Genomic DNA, 13,171 nt, shown 5'->3' with positions numbered 1-13,171 from the left:
TTTTTCCAGAGTCCACATATAAGTGATATCTCTGTCTGACTTATTTTACTTAGCATAATGCCCTTAAGGTCCATCCATGTTATTGCAAATGGCAGAATGTCCCCCCTTTTTAATGGCTGAATAATGTTCCGTTGTATCCCTATACAAACATTTTCTTTATCCATTCATCCACTGATGGACACTTTGGTGGTTTCCATGTCTTGGCTATTATAAATAATGCCACATTGAATGTGGGGTACAGATACCTTTTTCAGATATTTGTTTCATTTCCTATTTTTACTATTTTGATGTGTATCTTCTCAGACATTTTTCTATTAGATCATTTTCACTGTAAAGTATTTTTAATATCAATTATAGCTTAAAAGGTAATTAATACTTGATTTCAATTCTGAAAACAGAAACATAGTAATAATCCCTAATGAGAACTCTAGACTCTTGTCCCTGAAATTAGATCAAATTTATTCTATGTGCCCCATTTTCCATTTCCTTTTTTTTAAATTTAATTGGAGGATAATTGCTTTCCAATGTTGTGTTGGCCTGTTTTCTCTTGTTAGAAGAGTTTATATAGAAATGTTATATGATATAAACATATATAAACACGTACCTTTCTCACTAACTTTTAAGCACTAAAAATCGTTATTAATCTGATTTTATTTGGGTTTATTTAGAGAGCTTTTGAACCGACTCAGATATTTTCTTCCTCTCAGAGTTCTATTTTAAGACTCAGTACACCTTGGTTTCAGATGCTTTTGCAAGCAGCTTTTCTCTAACCTTTTAAGTGTCACTCGCTCAGTCATGTTCAATCCTTTGTGACCCCATGGTCTGTAGCCTGCTGGGCTTCCCCGTCCATGGAATTTTCCAGGCAAGAATACTGGTGTGGGTTGCCATTTCCCTCTCCGGGGGCTCTTACCTTTTAGGACATACCTTTAATTGCCAGCTCAGAATGTGCCCCAAAGGAGTTACCTTCTCAGCATTTCAAGTTAGTTATCTAAGCCCTCTCTCTGGATGTTTTGCATAGGTTCATGTGAAAGAATGAAGGAGAGAAAAACAATATATATATTTTTTCAGGTCTTTCTAGACCTTGTGATTATCTTTACCCAATGAGAGGTTTGCTTGACTGGTAGCTTCTTCCCACTCATCCTGGTAGTTTAATAAAGCCTACTATTTGATGTCTTTAGTATTCTTTCAGCAGACTTCCAGTTCACTCCCAGACCTGCTTCTTCTTTTTAAAGAATCCTATTTAAAGAGTACATATTTTGGGAATTCCCTGGCAGTCCAGTCAGTTTTGACTGTTTCACTGCCACGTGGATGCTAAGTCGCTTCAGTCGAGCCCAACTCTGTGCGACCCTGCGAACTGCAGCCCGCCAGGCTCCTCTGTCCGTGGGGTCTTCCAGGCAAGAATACTGGAGCGGGTTGCCATTTACTTCTCCAGGGGATCTTTCCGACCCAGGGATTGAACCCTGGTCTCTTATATCTACCTGCACTGGCAGGCAGGTTCTTTACCGCTAGTGCCGCCTGGGAAGCCCCTTCACTGCCAAGGGCCTGGCTTTAATCCCTGGTCGGGAATTCTGAGATCCTACAAGCCTCGCGGCCAAAAAACAACAAAAGATTACATATTTTAAAACATGTAAACGTGATATAGCATCTTTTAAAAAATAATTTGTATTTATTTACTGGCCGTGCTGGGTCTTCGTTGCTGCATGGGCTTTTCTCTAGTTGTGGTGAGTGGAGGCCACTCTCCAGTTGAGGTGCGTGGGCTTCTCATTACGGTAGCTTTTGTCGCGGAATATGGGCTCTGCTGCATGTGGAATCCTCCTGGACAAGGGATCAAACCCATACCTCCTGCATTGGCAGGCGGGTTCTTTACCTCCGAGCTACCAGGAAAGCGCAGGATTTTTTTTTAACTTTTTATTTTGTATTGGGGTATGCCATCACCGATTCGATGGACAGGAGTTTGAGCAAGCTCGGGGAGATGGTGAAGGACAGGGAAGCCTGGTGTGCTGCCGTCCATGGGGTCACACACAGCTGAACAGCAACAACAAATAGCTGATTCACGGTGTTGTGATAGTTTAAGGTGGGACTCAGAGGGACTCAGCCATATATGTACATGTATCCACTCTCCCCCAGACGCTCCTCCCATCCAGGCTGCCACAGAACATTGAGCAGAGTTCCATGTAGCATCTTGAAGACTCAGCTGATTTCTCTGTATTTCCTGGTCCTGCCCGCTCCTTGCTTCTAACCTCTCCTGTCTGAAAGCCCTGATCCCAGGCCTTTTGCCTGGTCCTCCCAGGACTTTCCCCCTTCTCCTGGTGGAAGGCGAGATCTTTGTTGAATACAGGTAGCGTTCACATTCGGTTCTCTCTGCCCCACAGATGCTCTGAAAAGGATGCCCGGCTGGGCCTCTGTGCTCATTCCAATGAGGCCGTGCCTGCTGCTCCAGGTAAGCCCCCGGTGTCCATCTGTTTTGAAAAACAAGAGCTAAGAAATTGAAGTCTCCGTTGAGATCTTGAGGAACCTTCACGGGGACTCTGGGGTTGATGAACCCTTTCCTTAGACTAAATTCATAGAAAGAAAAACCATAAATCACTGCCACTTCTGGAGTGCTTTCTGTATGCCAGGCATTTATTTATTAAGCCATATTTGTGTGTGCACGGGCTTCCCTGGTGGCTTGGCAGTAAAGAACCCACCTGACAATTCAGGAGCTGCAAGTTTGACCCCTGGGTCAGAAAGACCCCCTGGAGAAGGAAATGGCAACCCACTCCAGTATGCTTGCCTGGGAAATCCCAGAGACAGAGGAGCCTGGTGGGCTATAGTCCATGGGGTTGCAAAGAGTCGGACGTGACTTAGTGACTAAATGACAAATGTGTGCACGTGTGTGTGCATATGTATTTGTATATACACGCTCACTTTCAATCTCCAGATGTAATACATTTATTATTTGATATTATATATTAGTAAATATAAATAATAAATGAGGAATTTATTGTTTACATTTAACTGATGAGAAAACTTGGGCTTAGAAGTTAAGCCTCTTGCCGTAAGTCACACAGCTAGTAAGTGGTAGAACTGGGGTTAGAGATGCTGACAGAGGGATAGATTTCTCCTCAGTCCCCTCTGCCCACCCCCTGTGGCCTCTTCCCTGAGAAGGAGGCCTGTAATTGTCCTCAGATGGTGTGGGAGGCAAAAAGGAGCCTTCCATCCTCCCACCCCTCACACCAACTAGAACAGCATCCCTGGTCCCCACCTAGCATCCCTCTGCTCTTCCCAGGGGAAGGACTTCATGCCAGCTACGTCATCGGTGGACTCCTCAGCGTTCTGCTGATTCTGGTGGTGATTGCGGCTTTGATACTGTACAGGTAACCTCAGCCCTACTGCAGGGGCCGCATGTTGGCTGAGGAGCCCCATTAGCACGTTTGGAACCTCCTTGAAGCTGACCACTCACTGATTCAGCTTCTGACCAACCTCGTTTCAAAGCTGGGTCCCTGGGCAGAGCAGCAGAAGGGAAGGGCAGACACCTGACTGTGTACCCTTCTTCCCCAGGCACATCACAGGTCCTTTCCTCATTTCATGACCCCAGCAACCCTCGGGATTTTCCTTATGGACTAGGATACTGAGGACAGGGGATGTCACCCAAGGTCACAGAGTAAGAGGCAGAGCTGGCACTGATCTAGCATCTTTGCTTTTTGCCACCATCCCACACTGCCTCAAACCATTGAAGCTGGAAGTGATTTTCTCTTCACGAAAACACAACCCTGTATGACAATGTTGGGTGATGTGTCATTGCTCAGTAGGAATCCTCCTGGGAATCCTAAATTTCAAGTTAGAATATTTTTTTTATCACTCTCTCTATATATATTTTCCCCTAAATGCTTTAAAGGCAACTCACGGCAAAAACGTCTTTCTGCTAATAACAACAGCTACAAGAGGAATGGGCTTCCCTTATAGCTCAGTCGGTAAAGAATCTGCCTGTAGTGCAGGAGACCCGGGGTCGAGTCCTGGGTTGGGAAGATTCCGCTGGAGAAGGAAATGGCAGCCCCCTCCAGTATACTTGCCTGGAGAATCCCACAGATAGTGGAGCCTGGCAGGCTACAGTCCATGGGGTCGCAAGAGTCGGACACGACTTAGCGACTAAACCACGACTACCACGACGGTAATAATAGTAACAGCTACCATTTAATGAATATGTCTCAATGCCACCAACACCTTATAATACAGGTATTATTGTTCCTCACTTTACAGATGAGGATCTAAGGTTCAGAAAGTTTAGATTATGTCCACCAACATCCCTAACAGCTACTAAGTAACAGAAGTGGGATCGAAACATAGGTCTGTCTGGACACTAAAGCTTGGCATATTGGTTTTCTATTGCTGTACAACATTAACCCCAAACTTAGCCACTTAAAAGTGACAACCAGTGATTACCTCACAGTTTCTGTGGGTCAGAAATCTGGGTGCAGCTTAGCTGGTGCCTCTGCCTCAGACTGTCTCACGAGGCAGCAATCCAGGTGTCAGCCAGGGTTCCAGTCTTATCTTGAGACTTGACTGGAAGAGGAAGGGCAAGGATTCCCTTCTGAGCACAGGATATAATTCCTTGCAGGCTGTGGGCTGGAGGCCTCTCTCGTCCGTTCCTTGCCTTGTGGGCCTTTGCATAGAACAACTTGCAACATGGCAGCCTGCATCCCTCAGAACAGAAGTAGAAGAGAGAGAGGGAGGGAGGGCAAGCCAAGAGCGAAGCCAAGTTTCCTTGTCAGGAGTTTCCTTGTAACCGAATCTAGTATCCCACACTTTTCTACGTTCTGTTCACCAGAAGCAAGTCAGCAGGCTGAGCTCACGGGGCAGGGATTCAGAAGGCGTGAGAACCAGGAGACAGGGCCCACTGTGAGGCTGCCTGCCGCACGTGGGTGACAGATTCCCCAGATATCCTCCCCATACAGATCTGAACTAATTCCTCATCCCTTTTTCTTCCAAAGACACAAAAAGTCCAAGTTAACTGATCCTGCAATGGGGAACCTGACCTACAGCAACCCCTCCTACCGAACTTCCACTCAGGAAGTGAAGATTGAAGCGACCCCCAAACCGGCCATGTACAATCAACTGTGCTATAAGAAAGAGGTAAACGTGAAGTCTTGTATCTGAGAGTTTGTTTCTGGAGGGGCCGGGGGATTACGCTTCAGTTGCCTGAGCAGGAAGGCCGCAGGGAGGGATGCTGGGTGGTCCTGGCATCTTGGGAGCGACAGTGAACAGAAGAATGGAGTGTGATTTGGGTTTCTGGAGAGGTCGGCAGCTTGTGAGGGACCAGCTTGAGGGGCCCTGGTGAGAGCAAGGTTAGAAAGCGGATCCCAGGGACGTCCCTGGTGGTCCAGTGCTTGGGACCTCACCTTCCAACACAGAGGGTGTGGGTTTGATCCCTGGGCAGGGAACTAAGATCCCACATGCTTTGGGGTCAAAAACCTAAAACATAGAAATGGAAGCAATACTGTAACAAATTCAATTTAAAAAATAAAAAGAAAGAAAGCAGATCCCAGGAGGTTTAGGTCTGAAAGCATGTGGGTGTGTACCTCCCTGCCCAAACATGTTTTCCCAGGCTCAGATGTTCCTTCCCTTCTAGAGTTGTCATTCCCCAGCAGTGAGGCTGTGCCCCTTTAAAGTGACCCCAAACTCCTAGAACTCCTGGACTCCCCCTTTCTAACCTCTGATCCAAGCTGTTGGCACCCAAGCTGTAGTTGGGAACGGCTGGCGTTTTGCTATTCTTCCTTTTATCACAGAATCTAAAGGAATTTCTCTAGAATTCTGAAAGTTTATGTGCTTTTGTTCTTTTAACTCCTTTGTTGTGAAAAATTATTTGCTGAATGTTTAGGCATGAAAAATAGTCCCTCGTCAGTTTCAATGAGGGACTATAACTGAGGACTTTTGATTTTCCTAGTCTAATATGACTCTTGTTTTTTTTCCTAAAATCCTGCAACCCTTCATTAGAAATTATCCTGTATGGGACCATAAGAGATTCTCTTGGCCTGTCTAGCACAGTCAAAACCAGCCCTCACACCAACAGGGCTCCTCTGCATAACTAACATGCTGTACATTATAAGCATGTGATTTCAGGATCCACGAATTCCCCTATTAAAAAAACCTTCTACTACAAGCCAAAACAGAACCTGTAGGGATAGCTTGCAGCTTCAGGGATGACAGACCCCCTTCTCTATTAATACCTTTGAGAGAAAGACTCTTGAAGCTTCTTGGGTTCCTGGCGTGTCTGATGCCCCCAGAAAGGAACCCCAATGAGGGCCCTAGGTTAGACATTAAAATCATGTGACTCTTCCTTCTGTTGTATGCTTTTTCCTCAGCAGCTCTTTCACCCCTCTGATAGTCTTTCACCCTTTCTCTTCTGATTTCCTCTTCATTTCAGGTACCTGTTGCTGTGTGTTTGTAGAGGGAGTGGTATCCCCCTTGCTAGTGCCATGTCAGCCACTCTTCCTGACTCACCCCCGTGCCTCTGTGATGAGGACACAGTGCCCTGCATCTTATCTGACACTAATCCGGCGTGGAGCGTGTGCTTGGAGACTGGGCATGTGTGTGCGTGCCTGTGGGCTTGTGTGCTGTGTCCCTCTCTGCTTGATTGAGGGAGCTGTGACTCCCAGAGGGCAGGGACCATATTTTATATTGTGTAACCATCAAAGCATCCTGCTTATGGTAGGGGCTCAATAAATATCTGTGGAATTGAATTGTTACTAAAATAAAGCAGCAGTTGCAGGGCTCTTGGCAGGAACACTATCCCAGGGACAGAACCCAAGCCATGGCCCATTTTTCTCTCTCAGCAGTGATGGCATGTTGGTTGGTATCTCCCAGAAACCAGGAGTAAGGCTATCCTTTGAGGAATCCAAAAATGGAGAAGCCTGAGCAGAACTTAAGGCTTCCTTGGAACGATCCCTGGTTGCTTGAGAATGGCCCCAAGGCTCATGGGAGCAGAGTCAGAATAACCTCACACAAAAGCTCGTAGGTTACAGGACCCCAGTGGATTGACACTTAGACCCCAAATGAGAGGGTTTTCTGGAGCCTTTCTGCCTTACCTTCTGAAACTTTTCTTAAGAACATTAGAAAGAAGAGAATTAAGACTAAAACAGAACATGGAGCTATGTTCAATATCTTGTAATAAACTTTAGTGGAAAAGAATCTGAAAAAGAATTTTAACTGAATCACTTAATTGTACACCAGAAACTAACACAACATTGTAAATCAACTCTACTTTAAAAACAAAAAAAGAATAAAATAGCACAGAAGTGGTTTAAAATCTTGAATAAATGAACATTTAACAGCCTCGGTCAATTGCTTCTGATCAGGTATCTTAGCATGCTGTCCCATTAATAAACCACATTAGCGATGTGACAATAGCTAACATGATTTAGTGCATGTTATGTGTTAGCTTTTATGTGTTAGGCACCTACTAATTGCACTTCACGGATCACCTCTTTTGACACTCACAGCCATTGGTTATGAGGTATGAATACTGTTGCTCTAAAGAGGTGAGCCTGAGGTTGGAAGATGTTCAGTGATTCGCCCCAGGTGACGCAGCCAGTGCTTGGCTCACACAAGGCCGGGAAGTCGCGGTTCTCCCACCTCCCCGTGTGATAAATGGTAACGATCGTCAAAGCTGCTCCTTTCCTTTTAGGCTCAGCCTTATACACTGGCTCTGACTAAATGTCCCCGTTTGTCTGTGAGATCTTTGCACTCTTCGCACCCACTCCTACTCCATCCACCCACTTCAGAGAGAGCTGATCAACTGACCGTGTCTCTCCGCTCTCCACCCCAGGGTGGACCTGACCATAACTACACCAAGGAGAAGGTCAAGATTGTCGAGGGCATCTGCCTCCTGTCTGGCGACGATGCCGAGTGGGATGACCTCAAGCAACTGCGCAGCTCCCGAGGGGGCCTTCTTCGGGATCACGTGTGCATGAAGACAGACACCGTGTCCATCCAGGCCAGCTCTGGCTCCCTGGACGACATGGAGACGGAGCAGCTGCTGCAGGAAGAGCAGTCCGAGTGTGGCAGCGTCCACACCGCGGCCACTCCCGAGAGACGGGGCTCCCTGCCCGACACAGGCTGGAGACACGAACGCAAGCTCTCCTCGGAGAGCCAGGTCTAAATGCCCACGTTCCCCTCCCTGCCGCTTCCTTCTCCTTGGTGGACTCCCGGGCCTTGTGCTCGCTTGTACGGCAGGCCCCTTTCCTCTGTGCTGGTCCTGCTCCTCCTCCTCCCACCCCCGTTAACTGCTCCCTGGGCCCTCTGCGCGAGCTGTTTCCATCCGAGTTCGTACCTACCTGTGCACCAGAAATGATGGGGCATCCTCAGAATTTAGACCTGGACTGTACCACGAACCTCACCTCCTGCAGTCCATCCTGAGCCCCCCCTACCCCCACCCCGCCGCCCCGAAACCAGGCCTGGTAACGATTCCTCATCATTACAGAGCTCCACCTCCATCCCCTGGTACCCTCACTGCCTGCCCCGCTAGAGCTGATGACCCAGGAAGGCACTCCCCCCATCGGAGCTGGCCTGACCACTTCTCCAGGAGAACTTGCTGAATGGGGGCTGGAATCGGGGGCTGGGGTCATGTCCAGAGAGAGAGATGAAGGACAGAGGCTGAGAGGAGGAGGAGGAGTCAGCCCAGCTGGCATGGGCATCTGGGGAACCTCCAGTCTCGAGGGTGTTGGCAACATGAAAAAGCTTTCAAGGGTGATTGGGCCGGGTGACCTGTCCATTGCCGGCGGTGGATATTATTCTTGCCCTGAGAGTTGTTTTTCCAGCTGCAGGCGTTGAAGAAATCTATCTGGGTCTGGCTCAAGCTGTTCTTCCTTCTGCCAGAATGCCTGGAGCCTTTTCTACCTTCAGATGACTGAGGGGGGGGGGGGTCCCTGTCACAGGGCTGCTGGCTAATACGAATCCCCGCCTGCTGCCTCCAGGTTGTGAGCCGGTGGCTTGAGTAAGTGTGGGGGCCCTCAGCACGGGGTCTCTGCCATGTCTGAGAAGTGCTTCTTAGGCCAAACATAGCACATCTCCTGAACTTTTAACGTCCTGCCACTCTCTTCCCTCCTCATTCTCTGGGATTCTGAGTGCAGAGATCCTGGAGCAACTTCTCAAAGGAGGGCCGTTAAGTTCAACAAATGGCTGGGAAGAGCGATCAGGTCAGAGACTCGAGGCCCCCAGGGCCTAAAGTGAAGTGTCCATGAGGCTGAGCCTCCTGCGTTCTCTCAGGTGCTCAGGGATCTAAGCGAGTGGACAGGAGCCTGCAGCTGGGGGCGCTGAAGTTCCCACTCCAAGTCCTCCCAGTTAGGTGACCCCCTTCCCTGCTGAGATGCCGTCACTGGGTTCATGCTTATTCACAGAAGAGGCACACGTGTCACACAAACGGCGGAACTGAGACTTCTTACTGTCCTAAACTTCTACCTAGCTCTTCTGGGTTTTGTTTGTTTTTTTCGGTGCCTAATGTGCTTATTCTGATCTAGCCTTGTGGGCACCTGTGGCCAAGAGGCCTAAATAAAGATGCAAAGTGTGTGTGTCAGGGGGGCAAGGAGTAGAAAGGTAGAGAGAAACACTGAGGAGGCCCTTTCAGCCCAGGGCACATCCAGACCTCTTTCGCCCAGGGATGAGAAGCCACAACAGGAGCTGAGGATGGATGGGGGTGCCTCGAGGGTGAGTTTCCAAATTTGAAACATGTCCTGGGGCTCCTGGCATTGAGAAATCAGCCGCCAAACATGTGAGTGAAAAGGGAAGACCAGAGCTAACCCTTTCCTGTCGGTTCTGAGATCGCTTGAGACAGGTGCCAGGCTCTTAGCCCTGCTCTCAATAGCCAGCCCCAGGTCTGGGCCCTCAAAGGACAGCCAGGCCAGGCCAAGCAGGATTTCCCAGAACACAAAGTAGGAAAAGAAAGGTCCCCCTCCTGGGAGGAAAGGGGGACATTTCACATTTGACGGGGCAGTAAAAGGAGGAGCACTTTGGGTCCTTGGATTTGCGACTTGGGGATGGGGAGAGAAAGTAGCCAAACTGTATCTTCTCACATGGAAAGGGGGAAGGATCTTATTGCACTTGGGCTGTTCAGAATGTAGAAAGGACATATTTGAAGAAATATCTATTTGAGCACTGATTTACTATGTAAAAAGCAAAATCTCTCTGTCCTAAACTAATGGAAGTGATTCTCCCACGCTCACGTGTAATGGTTTTAACGTTACTCACTGGAGAGATTGGACTTTCTGGAGTTATTTAACCACTATGTTCAGTATTTTAGGACTTTATGATAATTTAATATAAATTTAGCTTTTCTTAATCACCTTGCCTGGCTTGGAGTCATGACTAGTAACTGCACCTGCTCTGTCTGACCGAAACATGCTGTGGAGACCTGCTTGCAGACATCACCACTAAGCCCTCTGGGGATGTAAAGAGCGATAAAAGGTGGGAGGTTCAGCTCATCTTGAGAAGACAGGTTAAGACCAGAGTTCATTGGCTTCTGAAATCCTGATGCCCTCTAGAGCAGGGTGGCTGGTAGGTTTCATTGTGAGTGCCAACTCTGGTTGGTCATGGCTGCCCGAGGTTCTGTCCAGACCCAATGGAAAAAAGTGTCCTGATGGTTAGTGGAGCCTTCTTTGAGCACCAAAAGGAAGCGTCATGGCATGTATGGCCGTGACATACATTCTATTTCTGTTCTAGGTCTAAGAGGACTTTGGTGTCACAGAACTTGAATTCACCTCGCAGGGATGGTCACTGGCAAGACTGTTTGATGTCTTAAAAGAAAAGCACTGGGATGGGGACAAGGAGGGCTAATTCCGGTCCCAGGTCTACCACTAGCTCTGTTTGATCTTAGTTGTGTTTCACAGTTACTCTGAGAATGGGTCAAATGAACTAAAATTCCTTTTGTTTTTAAGAAGCTATCTACTCATAGCCCATCCATTACATCTCAAGGCTAGAACAAGGCATTGGGGAATCCCATTTCAGCCTCTGGACATAATAACTTTTGATGAAGATTGGGAATCATGCAAGTCTTAATGTCAGATACAGAATTTGATGTCAGGGGTCAATAGTTGATTTTCTAAGCCACAAACCATTTATAGACTATTGTTCCCATTCATTCATCCATTTATTCATCTGCTAGGGGCTGGACACTTTCCAAGCATGACCAAGAAAGACAATATCACAGAGCTTAGAGTCCACCAATACCACCCCACCCCCCTCAAAAAAGAAAAAGGAAACAAGAAGGACCGAATCCTTTTGTATATAAGTGATGAGATCTGAGTATAAACTGTCATGTATATTTCTTCTAACTTTGGTGAGGGATTGGTGTGTTAGAACAAAAACAAGTAGAATAGCTCAAGGACAACCATCCACCATTCTGTTTTGGAGAAGAAAAAAAAATCACAACAGAGAGGAAAGGAGGACATTTGAAGAAATGAAATCCAGTCTAAGGCACAAGCCTATATACCTGTAGGAAGTGCCCCTTTCCAGAGCCTCAGAATTATAGGCCAAGGCTATGAACAGTGACCACTAGAGCTGGGAAGTCAGGAAGAACTTTTCAAATGGGGAGAAAAAAATGAATGCATTGAACACACACCATTTGCCTGGAAAACGGGATGTGTTTCTGGAAGAAGAAAATTTGGTGGATGCCTTTTGCTAACCTGTGATTGTCCTACTGCCTCAGCAGGAGGTTGCAGAGGAGAATGGGGTTGGCCTGATGGCCCAGGTCTTGACAAGAATTTGACCAGTGGCAAGTGAGAATTCTGTAACAGCGTCAGGGACTAGCACCCTGTTTTCATGTATGCTCACTCTTGGCTTCCTGATCAGTAAAATGAAAAGGTTGAACCAGATGATTGCTGAGGTCCTTTCTGGCCTGAGACTTGTATGTATGTTCCTTCCAGGAAATCTTGGGGCTGAAACAAGAGTTGAGAATTCCTTGTCTGGTTTTCTGTATATAAAATCTAGAACTGCCAAGTAGGGAGATAATGAGCCAAATTCTAACCAACTGGACACATTTTTGCAAACTATTAATAGTTATGTTCAAAATAGTCACTGCCTTTCTTTCTATATTATTTGAGCAAACTGTGCAACCGAAGATGAATCAGTTCAGTTCAGTCGCTCAGTCGTGTCTGACTCTTTGCAACCCCATGGACCACAGCATGCCAGGCTTCCCTGTCCATCACCAACTCCCGGAGCTTACTCAAACTCATGTCCATCGCGTCGGTGATGCCATCCAACCATCTCATCCTCTGTCGTCCCCTTCTCCTCCTTACTGGGTGTTACTTCTGTGCCAGGCACCACTGTCACCTCTGGGATTAGAGCGAACAAAACCAACCAAGTCTCATGGAGCGAATCTGCTAAGGTCAGTGGAGGAGGAGGGTGTGGCATGAAGACAGACAATAAACAAGCCAATGGATTCCCTTCAGGGCTTGACAAGCATTCTCTAGAGGAAAAAAGGGCAGGGTGATCCGACAGCATGACCAGCTGGGGAGGGGGACATGAATGACAAGGGGAAATATTTGAGGTTGTTATATGAGGCCTCAGCCATGCAGGCGTTTGGGACAGGATATTTAGGCAAAGGAAGAGGAAACAGCACAGCATGTGCAAAGGTCCTGGGGTGGGAATGCTTAACGTATGTTTGAGGGTTCAGTTCAGTTCAGTCGCTCAGTCGTGTCTGACTCTTTGCAACCCCACGAACTGCAGCACACCAGGCCTCCCTGTCCATCACCAACTCCCGGAGTCCACCCAAACCCATGTCCATCAAGTTGGTGATGCTATCCAACCATCTCATCCTCTGTCGTCCCCTTCTCCTCCTGCCCCCAATCCCTCCCAGCATCAGGGTCTTTTCAAATGAGTCAGCTCTTCACATCAGGTGGCCAAAGTACTGGAGTTTCAGCTTCACCATCAGTCCTTCCAATGAACACCCAGGACTGATCTCCTTTAGGATGGACTGGTTGGATCTCCTTGCAGTCCAAGGGACTCTCAAGAGTCTCCAACACCACAGTTCAAAAGCATCAATTCTTCGGTGCTCAGCTTTCTTTATAGTCCAATTCTCGCATCCATACATGGCCACTGGAAAAACCATAGCCTTGATTAGACAGACCTTTGTTGGCAAAGTAATGTCTCTGCTTTTTAATATGCTGTCTAGGTTGGTCATAACTTTCCTTCCAAGGAGTAA

General features: G+C 47.4%; 1 protein-coding gene across 1 annotated transcript in view; it reads left to right on the top strand.

Moving 5' to 3' along the window:
* LRP4 (LDL receptor related protein 4) overlaps window positions 1–10,315 on the top strand; it is a 52,290-nt gene extending 41,975 nt beyond the window's left edge. The window contains exons 35-38 of the mRNA XM_043910927.1: window positions 2,373–2,440; window positions 3,269–3,356; window positions 4,971–5,112; window positions 7,805–10,315. Of these exons, the coding sequence (XP_043766862.1) occupies window positions 2,373–2,440; window positions 3,269–3,356; window positions 4,971–5,112; window positions 7,805–8,137 (631 nt within the window). The 3' untranslated portion in view covers window positions 8,138–10,315. The remainder of the gene's footprint in view (window positions 1–2,372; window positions 2,441–3,268; window positions 3,357–4,970; window positions 5,113–7,804) is intronic.
* Window positions 10,316–13,171: the final 2,856 nt, after the last annotated feature.

This window comes from Cervus elaphus, chromosome 1 (assembly GCF_910594005.1).
Source record: "Cervus elaphus chromosome 1, mCerEla1.1, whole genome shotgun sequence".
Classification (NCBI taxonomy): Eukaryota; Metazoa; Chordata; class Mammalia; order Artiodactyla; family Cervidae; genus Cervus; species Cervus elaphus.
This window is presented reverse-complemented; position numbering and strand designations above follow the sequence as displayed.